Raw genomic sequence first — 10,726 nt, forward strand, 5'->3', positions numbered from 1 at the left:
GGTAATGTGTACTGCTCTATGTGCACTACAAATCCCATAGACTCTCAGTGGCGCACAGCAAATTTAATTTTTTTTACTACAGTGCCTTGCGAAAGTATTCGGCCCTCTTGAACTTTTGAACCTTTTGCCACATTTCAGGCTTCAAACATAAAGATATAAAATTTTAATTTTTTGTGAAGAATCACCAACAAGTGGGACACAATTGTGAAGTGGAACGAAATCTATTGGATTTTTGAAACTTTTTTAACAAATAAAAAAATGAAAAGTGGGGCGTGCAAAATTATTCAGCCCCCTTGCTTTAATACTTTGTAGAGCCACCTTTTGCTGCGATTACAGCTGCAAGTCGCTTGGGGTATGTCTCTATCAGTTTTGCACATCGAGAGACTGAAATTCTTGCCCATTCTTCCTTGCAAAACAGCTCGAGCTCAGTGAGGTTGGATGGAGAGCATTTGTGAACAGCAGTTTTCAGCTCTTTCCACAGATTCTCGATTGGATTCAGGTCTGGACTTTGACTTGGCCATTCTAACACCTGGATACGTTTATTTGTGAACCATTCCTTTGTAGATTTTGCTGTATGTTTGGGATCATTGTCTTGTTGGAAGATAAATCTCCATCCCAGTTTCAGGTCTTTTGCAGACTCCAACAGGTTTTCATCCAGAATGTTTCATCCTGTATTTGGCTGCATCCATCTTCCCCTCAATTTTAACCATCTTCCCTGTCCCTGCTAAAGAAAAGCAGGCCCAAACCATGATGCTGCCACCACCATGTTTGACAGTGGGGATGGTGTGTTGAGGGTGATGAGTTGTGTTGCTTTTACGCCAAACATATCGTTTTGCATTGTGGGCAAAAAGTTGGATTTTGGTTTCATCTGACCAGAGAACCTTCTTCCACATGTTTGGTGTGTCTCCCAGGTGGCTTGTGGCAAACTTTAGACAAGACTTTTTATGGATATCTCTGAGAAATGGCTTTCTTCTTGCCACTCTTCCATAAAGGCCAGATTTGTGCAGTGTACGACTGATTGTTGTCCTATGGACAGACTCTCCCACCTCAGCTGTAGTTCTCTGCAGTTCATCCAGAGTGATCATGGGCCTCTTGGCTGCATCTCTGATCAGTCTTCTCCTTGTCTAAGCTGAAAGTTTAGAGGGACGGCCAGGTCTTGGTAGATTTGCAGTGGTCTGATACTCCTTCCATTTCAAAATGATCGCTTGCACAGTGCTCCTTGGGATGTTTAAAACTTGGGAAATCTTTTTGTATCCAAATCCGGCTTTAAACTTCTCCACAACAGTATTACGGACCTGTCTGGTGTGTTGCTTGGTCTTCATGATGCTCTCTGCGCTTTCAACAGAACCCTGAGACTATCACAGAGCAGGTGCATTTATACAGAGACTTGATTACACACAGGTGGATTCTATTTATCACCATCAGTCATTTAGGACAACATTGGATCATTCAGAGATCCTCGCTGAAATTCTGGAGTGAGTTTGCTGCACTGAAAGTAAAGGGGCCGAATAATTTTGCACGCACCACTTTTCAGTTTTTTATTTGCTAAAAAAGTTTAAAATATCCAATAGATTTCGTTCCACTTCACAATTGTGTCCCACTTGTTGAAGCCTGAAATGTGACAAAAGGTTGAAAAGTTCAAGGGGGCCGAATACTTTCGCAAGGCACTGTATACACTATACGTGACTATAGGATTGTAAAAGGCCTAGGACACCTTTTGGGAGCTCCAAAGAGAATAGTAATGCAGCGCTCATAGTGCCCTCTCATCCTTGTGTCAGGCCCTTTTCCAAGCCACATTCCTGTCTGAATAATGTCTGACAGTCTGGGTTTTGAATCATGTGTCCGTGTTTCAGTCCACCTGAAACCCGGACACATGATTCAAACCCGGATTGTCCAGGTAAATCCCGAACAGGTGGCAACCCTAAGATGTATGCTTCATGTTCTATGAGTACATTCAGCGCATATGTGTGCTTTATGGGATTGCAGCCCATATCCGCATACAGCCGCATCTTTTTTATTTTATTTTAAATCTTTATTTAAGGAATGCAGTTGGTACAAAATGACATCATAACACACATGTCAACCTATGAAAATTCAGTGGTAGACAATAAAAATAACTAGTCAGGGATGTCAACATATAATATAAAAAAAAACAGGCACTGTTCCATCACATAGTTATAGTAAATCAGGAGTCTGTGGCTTAAGGACTCCACAACAGTTGTGTCCTATAGTTAAGCCTAGACAGCAGCGGGAGTCTCCAATCCCAAAATAGGGATAGTTTTATTGGACCTATGTAGAACAATGATTGAGAGCATTAAGGAGAGGGAAAGGCAACCTGAGAGCTAAATTGAACTATGTAGCTATCAGTCCTGGTTTCGGTGGAGCAGTACCAGAGGATTACCGCAATCCAAAGGAACTTTCTCTTTTAAGGGAAAACAGAGTGGACGACACCTGAGGTGTCAATAGGGGAAATAAAGATAAAGAGTAAAGAAGAAGTGATAGAGGGTAAGTAAGAGGGGGAGGGGGGATAAAGGATTCAGGTAGGGTCGACGGCCTCAGGCTTCAAATTCTTCTAAGACAGGTTACTCAAATGTAGGACTTGTATTCGTCGGAGAATCGGAACAGATCCCAGTGTGTCCAGCGAATGTTGTGTCCCTCCTCCCTTTCCCCTAGGGCAGCTGTGGGTTGCTCCGTCCACTGAATGTTGCACACCCTAGCAAACCACTGTGATACCACAGTTGTAGATCGTTGCTTCCATACACTGGGGACACACGCCCTTGCTGCATTCAGGAGATGTTTCATTAAGGATTTGCGGTATCGCTTTCTTGACATGGGGGATAGGTTTAGGAGTACTGCTGCCGGATTATCCTGAAGGGAGACATCTATGATCTTGTGAATGATCTGTAGTACCTGCCTCCAGAAAAGGGTCAACTCTGGGCATTCCCAGAAGATGTGAAGTAATGTGCCAGTTTAAGTACCACACCTCCAACACAGAGGGCTATGTCCTGGGAATATTGATGCTAGTACAGATGGAGTCATGTACCATCGCGTCAGAATCTTGTAGGTGATCTCCTGGTATTTGCTACACAAGGATGACTTATGTGCAAAAAAGAGGATGCGGTTCTTTTGATCCTCAGTGAATGTGGTGTTAAGATCTCTCTCCCACTTCCTCAAGTATGGGAGGTCATGTTGAAATGTGTGAGCAAGTAAGATGTTATAGGAATAAGAAAGAGATTTCCGTATAGGCTCATCTCCCAGGCACAAATCTTCAAAGGACATAGGCTGTCTGTGGAAACAGCCATTATCAGCGAGGGATAGGAGGAAGTGTGAAAGTTGAGAGATCTTACACTTACCTAGAATTGAGGAATTAAGGATAGGATATAGGCCTGTGAGGTCAATCCACTCTGAGGGGCCGAGAAAAGAGGAGGCTCTAACCAGTCTCTGGTCTGGCTGAAAAGGACCTTTCTGAAATTTCTGGTATGAAATCCGGGTGCCCACTTATGGGCGTTAACGGGGAAGGAAAACTGTCTGTCTCTGCTATTCTGAAATATTTGTGAAGCTCCTGCAAGGTGGGTTTGAGACCCACTCCAAGGTAATCCCACTAGGGGGATTGGCACTGAATCCTATTACAGGTGGACCCACAATTTATGGGGTGAATGTCTGCACCAGTCCACTACTCTGTTCATGTGGACTGCTGTGTAATACAGGGTGGGGTCAGGAAGGCCAACCCCCCCCCCCCCCCCCCTCTGAGTTTTGGCCGCTGTAATAGTGATCTCCTACAGCCGCATCTTTTAATTCATCTCAATTGGTGGCTGTAGGTGGAAGCTGCAAGTCCTGCAACAGTAATTATGCATGCCATGTGCAAGAAACCTAATGCCGTGTACACACAACCGGACTTTTTGACAGCAAAGGTCTGACGGAACGAATCCGTCGGACAATTCGATTGTGTGTGGGCTCCATCAGATCTTTGCTGTCCACAAATCTGACGGACTTTAGAAATAGAACATGTTTCAAATTTTTCAGCCGGAACTCCTCCGGACCCAGTTCCTATGGAGAAATCCTCTCGTCTGTATGCTAGTCCGATAGACGAAAACCGATGCTAGGGCAGCTATTGGCTACTGGCTATGAACTTCCTTATTCTAGTCCGGTCGTAAGTCATCACGTTCAAATCTGTCAGACTTTGGTGTGATTATGTGTGGCCAAGTCCGTTCATTCGGAAAGCCCGTCAGAACTCCACCGAAAGTCCGCAGAGAAGTCCGGTCGTGTGTACACGGCATTACAGCCAGGCAACTAGCAGTTTAAGGAAGGTCATCAATGGCACTCTGCACAGGATTCCTGTAACATCTGTGCACTCTCCATGTGACCACAAGATAGCAGCACCGCATTATTCTATTTCTCCCTCAGCCACAATCACTGCTGTTTCACTTGTAATATGAATATGAAACTGATAATGTATTTTATTTTATTTTTCAGATGCCAGATGTCCAACATTAGATCCCAATACAATGCATCCTAAGCTGAGGCTCTCTGAAGACCTTCTTACAGCAAACTGTGCCTGGTTAGGGAAATTTAACTCCAGCCACCCTCAAAGGTTTGATAAACTCATGCAGATACTAAGCAGAGACTCTTACTTTTCTGGCACACACTACTGGGAGGTAGATGTCCTTCAAGCAGGACAAGGATGGTGGATAGGCGTCACCTACCCATCAATCCAGAGAAAAGGAGACTCTGAGTTCAGTCGGCTCGGATGGACCAGTGGATCATGGTGTATTAAAAGATTTGATCATGAGTACTGGGCTTTCCACAAAGGAGAAAGGAAAGCAATCCATCTCAACCACCACCCAGAGAAAATTGGGGTTTTCTTGGACTATGAATCTGGAGTCCTTTCTTTCTTTGATGTCACAGCAGGAATGAGGCACTTGCATACTTTTCGCTGCAGATTTATAGAACCACTGTATCCTGCTTTACGGTTATGGGATGGATCAGTAACAATCTGTAGATTGACTTAAAGCTGAAGTTTATTTTATTTTTTTTTTCTTCCTTTTTCGCTGCCAGAGCCATTTTTGCAATTTTTGCACACGTTTAAGTAATCATTTTACGCCTGAAGATTAGATAAAATCACCAAGCATTATATATTTTCTGATAGCAGACACCCTAGAGAATAAAATAGTGGCCAGTTTTTTATGTCACACAATATTACCGCAAAGGTCTAAGAAACGCAAAATTTCAGTAAAAAAAAAAATAAAGTGATTTTTTTTCGGCAAACAAACGCAATAAACGGCAAATTTTTGGTAAAATATAAAAGATGAGTAAATGGATATCCAACATGTTTAACCTTAAATTTCTGTGCACCTGTGAAATAGCGACAAACTTCAGTACCCTATATTTTCTATTGGTGACACTTCAAAAGTCCCCTATAGGTCATCAGTTTAGTGTTACAGAGAAGCTAGAATGATTTCTCTCATTACAGCATGCACGGCGATATGTCACATGTATCTCAATCAACGTTTTTACATGTAGGCACCCTGACCCTGTTTTTTACGTTCGTGCATGTGTAAATGTGGGGGTGGGAGGCCTCAACATTTTTTTTGGGGAGGGGGGGGGATTTTATTTGCTTCAGGGTCATTTTATTTTTCGTCAAAATAAAAATTATTTTTTTCTGCTTAACATTTTTTTACATCACATAGGGGGCTTTTTGTTGATGATTTTTAGGTGACTGGTTCTCTTTAATGAGACATACAGGGTCTAAAAGACCCTGCATATCTCCTCTGGGCTCCATTGAATGTATTGCAATTTCATAATTCATGCAGGATGTGTACAGCCAGAGTCAGCCAGTATACACATCCTGTTTCACCAAATCCCCGCCATGGCTCCATAATCATATTCCCTGAGGGGAGTTCCAACAGTTCACCCATAGGGCCAGGAGACTGTAGATTAAGAGGAACTTTTTTTTTTCGGTACATGCATCTGTGGTGGAAGTCTCTCAGTCCCTGCTGTGCTGGCCTGGCACAGTGATTCGGCTTGCCCTTCACACTGCCTGACTCCTTCAGCAATAGGTGCTGAGTGAATCAGGTAAAAGAAGAGTGCTGGCAGACTGGCTGGAGCCTGGAAGTGATCAGTGCAGCCGTGCAGGCATGCAGAGCAGCAGAGTCCATGTGAGGTCCAGCGGCAGAAGTCTCCGGAAAGGTACTGTACAGTCATAACTGCACACAGACCTTTCCCCATGCCATGACCATTGCCTATGTTAAATACAGCGGGGAGGCTGATCATCATTATCATATTATGTTGTTCTTCGGATTATGGAACCTCCCAATGACTTTCGATATACTACCCTGGCCTGCCCATATACTCTCCTAGTCTGTCCGTATACTACCCTAGTCTGTATACTACCCTTGCCTGTCCATATGTTACCCTAGCCTGTCCGTATACTACCCTTGCCTGTCCATATACTACCATAGCCTGCCTCTATACTACCCTAGCTGGTGCCACCACTATTTGTCTTCAGGCTGGGTCCTGAGGCTCATGTGTGGGCCTGTGGACCACGGCTGACGAAATAGGTGGAGAGGCATCCAAAATCCTTGCACTAGCCCTGCACCAGTCCTATAAGTCTTCACAATACAAATCATTCCCTGATTTGGGGATGGATGAATGAAAGTCCACCTCCTGCAGTCATGGAACCCTTTGCATTGTGGGAACCTTCAGCTTTAACGTTAAATACTCATTGTGACCCTCTGTGTTGAAAAATGTGTTAACTGTGCTACTGAGATCACAGGAATCTGTCAGCGTACAGAAGAATAAGTTTGACATTTTCAAAAAAAAAAATTGTCAGATTGGCAAAGTAATCATAATCAATGGGATAAATCATATGTATTTAAACACATTTTTTAAATTAATGCTATTTTTATATAAACTTAAATACCAATTTTAACATTTTCATCTGTGGGGATTCACTTAAAATGTATTGCTTTTCATCAACTCCAGTCCAGCCAGGGAAGTACATTTCAAAGGCTTTTAACCCACCTTTTTTTAAGAGAAAAGTTGAAAACAACTCACAGGGTTACCAGCAGGGGTTTTCGCCATCACCACAACAGAGTATACATTTTCTAGTCTCTTGGCTAAATAACCTTCAGAGTCCCTGATCCTATCTCCACAGAGACTGAGCAAGTTGGCTCAGTCAGTTTTGTGACAAATAAAATTTCACCTCGGTTACACAGTCTCTTGCCTAATGACACAAATAGGGGGATATTCACTAAAACTGGAGCACTCTGGTGCAGCTGTGCATGGTAGCCAAACAGCTTCTAACTTCAGCTTGTTCAATTAGGCTACGTCAATAAAACCCTGGAAGCTGATTGATTTCTATGCAGAGTTGCACCAGATTTTGCATTCTTCAGCTTTAGTAAATAACCCTCATAGTCTCTTAAAGGAGAGGTTTAGGGTTTATAAAAAAACATACATACTCACCTCTATGCTGCAGCAGTCCCCCGCCCTCTCTAAGCCAGAAAACCGAGTGATTACACATTGGCTGATCACTCAGTTCTCTGTGTTCTCAGAGCAGTGACTATCAGTCACTGCTCTTTACTCTGCCCCTCCAGTGCTCACTGGAGCTCCAGGCTGGAGAGGGGTCAGGCAGGCTTTGGCAGCTGGGGGATCCTAACAATACATTCAGGATCCTTGCATAGCCTAGATTACCTCTCAGGCAACGTCCTGGTCACATGGCTTCTCCTTGATGCCAAAACACACTCTTAAGCCCCATACACATTATCAGATTTTATACTGATTTTTGTCTTCAGATTTACCAAAACCCATGTAGTGCAAGGGCCTGCCTGATTGCATACAAATTGAAACTCCTAAGGTTTGACCTCATATTATATAGTTTTGGTAAATCTGAAGGAAAAAATCAGCAGAAAATCTCATAGTGTGGGGGCTTTACAGTTTCTGTTCAAACACACTACTTGTGCAATAGCTTGTTTCCAGGTCACCATAGACAGCCCCCTAGCTGATGTTTATGAGGGACGCTTGGTCTGATATCTAATTGTAGGATTTTTTGCTACTCACATATGACCCCGTACATATGAGCTCCTTCTTATACCAGGAATATGATGGGCTTGCCTTTTGGTTTAAGACTCCTCGACCCACTTGGGTCCGCCCATGTTTGGGGTTCACAAATTTCTTCTCCCTCCTTTTCTTTTCACTCTGTGGGATTCTGCACAGCACCATTCAATTCAAACCATGTATCTTCATGATAAGACATACTCATTTTTTACCCTGATTTCGAGAAGAAGCTCCTTTTTGCAAAATGTGTGGAGATGTACCCTTCCACCCTCTGCTATATCCAGTCTGTATCCATGAGGATGCCTACATTCTAAAACAAGATGTCTATAGAATATGTGTTTTATGATATAGTATAGCATGTGTAATATATATATATATATATATATATATATATATATATATATATATATATATATATATATATATATATATATATATATATAGGATACAGGGTATCTCTTTCATACAAGTGGATAGCTAAATGTTTTTATGCATTGTATTGTGGAGTGCGTTTGACTTTTAACTTTGTATAATAAATTGATTTGCATTAATCTAGATACTGCGTGAATTCTCTTTTCCTCTTAAAGTGTTTGGCAGCTTTAACGTTGTGCTCTATAGTTTGAATTTACTGAATTTTTTGGGGGATGGGATGTATATCATACCCACCAACATCATTGCTTATATAGTTAATTATATAAAAATGTTGCAAATTATATTACTATTCATTAAAAGTGAAAGGGGTTAAAAAAATATTAGAAGCTATCATCAAACAGGGTCCAGACGATTCTTAATAAGTATGTGGCTGTCCCTGCTTGATAGAAGTCAATCTTTTGATTGAATTCTGTCGAATGATCATGCTGGAGAACATTTCTTGATCACCGGCTGCAGCTCCTGCTCAGTTTATTCTGACAGCTCCGGGTGCCACTCTGAGAATAAAATATCCCATCAGTTTATTCACCACATTTAGGCCTCCTGCTCATGGACACTTAGCAGCTCCTGTGTGTTGAGGTGTAAAATCCTGGGGATCTGCAAGCAATTCAATCTGTACAGCAATGCAAATGAACGACTATATGCGGCCGTACTCAGGCAAACACTGATGGCTTCTTGCAGATGTACTTAGAGTGATTATCTCCAAAGGTACCACTTTGGCGTTTGGAAAAAAAGTCCCCTTCACGCATGCACGGGTAAATGATGATGCAGAAGCCATTCACAGTTGTACTGGAGGCTGTACGTGGCTTCCTTGGCGCCTGAAAGTGCTGGTGATTTTTTAGGCCTCAACACACAGGAGCTGCTAAGCATCTGTATGCATGACGCCTTACAATTACAATACTATTTTGCATTATTTTTGTATTACCAAGCTAGTTTTTAACAGCTTTTTGTAAAAAAGAGAAGCCGGGTGATTTTGATCACAGTGGCTTGCTGTGAGACTTGTTAAATGCATTCTAAAATATCACACTGTATTATTTTTCTGAGCTAATTTATTTTATAACAGGAGACGCCATAGCAAGAGGCAGCTTTGTTTCAGGCATTAATGAACTGAGAATGTTTATAAAGACTAAAGCAAAATGTTTTTGTAAAATTGCAACCCGTCAGATGTCTACATCAATATATACTGATCTGCTCTTGAAACAAAAAAATTGAATATTTTTTTTGTCTTGTGGTTCTGTAATTCTGATTATGAATAGGGAATATAAAAATTTTTTTATAAATAAAAGCAATATACCGTAATTGTTTCATGTTAAATGCGTTGCTTTTAAGGTAAAGAGTTACTGCTCTGAAATATTGGGTGGTGTATAATTCTGTATGGGCAACAAAAAAGCTTGTTAGCACATTTTGCATGCATACTCTAAGCCCCTTTTATGCCTGGGAAGCACAGATGTGTGCTACTGTGAATCTTACCAAGCATATATACAGTATATATCCTGGGATTCCAATGCCTTGAAATTATATGCATATGCCGATTCAAGATCTGTCTGGCAGATGCACATGTCAGTAAGATGCTTACAAGCCATATTAGTAGGCCATTATGATTACCATGAGGCACATGTGGTATAAGCCAGGAAAACCAAACAGAAGTGTTAAAACCACTGTCTTGTTTTTACTGCTCTGTCCCAGATGTGGAGATTCACTCTCTCTTGGTGATGGGCAAATCTGCCTGGGTTTAGATCACCAAGGGTTCTGCAAATCTTGTTTGAAATAGTGCAAACCCAAATTTAGCAGGCATTGATGTCTATATGGGTGAATCTTGTAGTTTAATTCTGGGCATTTTAAGGGTTAAAAGGCAAACTACTATTAAAAAAAAGACGTAGGAGATATGTACCAACAAATGCAATGTTTTTTTTTTTTTTTAAATACTGCACATTGGAGAGAGGGTTTTTTTCATGCAGCTTTGGGAGGAACACTGAAAATACACAAATGCATTAAATAATTATATAATTTTAATAATTAAAATAATATGCCTGGGGATTTCAGCAACTGCATACACTTTGCTTTTACAATTAGCTTAGGTTACATTTAGCATGTAGGCAGGTTGCTTACTCTTGGTCAGCTAGTCTACTGCCTGCCCACGTTGGGAGGAAGGGGTTAATGTAATGCTCATGCTGCCTTTTCTTGATTGTCTGCAGGTTTTCCTCTTGGGTCTAGTCTCCCTCCTGTGTGTTATAAAAGGAAAGAG

The 10,726-nt window shown here is 41.6% G+C and overlaps 1 protein-coding gene across 1 annotated transcript in view; it reads left to right on the forward strand.

Annotated features, from left to right (window-relative positions):
* The window catches only part of TRIM14 (tripartite motif containing 14), a 139,631-nt gene extending 129,851 nt beyond the window's left edge, over positions 1 to 9,780 (forward strand). The window contains exon 6 of the mRNA XM_077475381.1: positions 4,474 to 9,780. Coding sequence (XP_077331507.1) covers positions 4,474 to 5,009 — 536 coding nt within the window. The 3' untranslated portion in view covers positions 5,010 to 9,780. The remainder of the gene's footprint in view (positions 1 to 4,473) is intronic.
* The last annotated feature ends 946 nt before the right edge of the window (positions 9,781 to 10,726 follow it).

This window comes from Lithobates pipiens, unplaced genomic scaffold, assembly GCF_037356315.1.
Source record: "Lithobates pipiens isolate NorthernLeopardFrog02 unplaced genomic scaffold, aLitPip1_a1.2 Scaffold_13, whole genome shotgun sequence".
Lineage (NCBI taxonomy): Eukaryota > Metazoa > Chordata > Amphibia > Anura > Ranidae > Lithobates > Lithobates pipiens.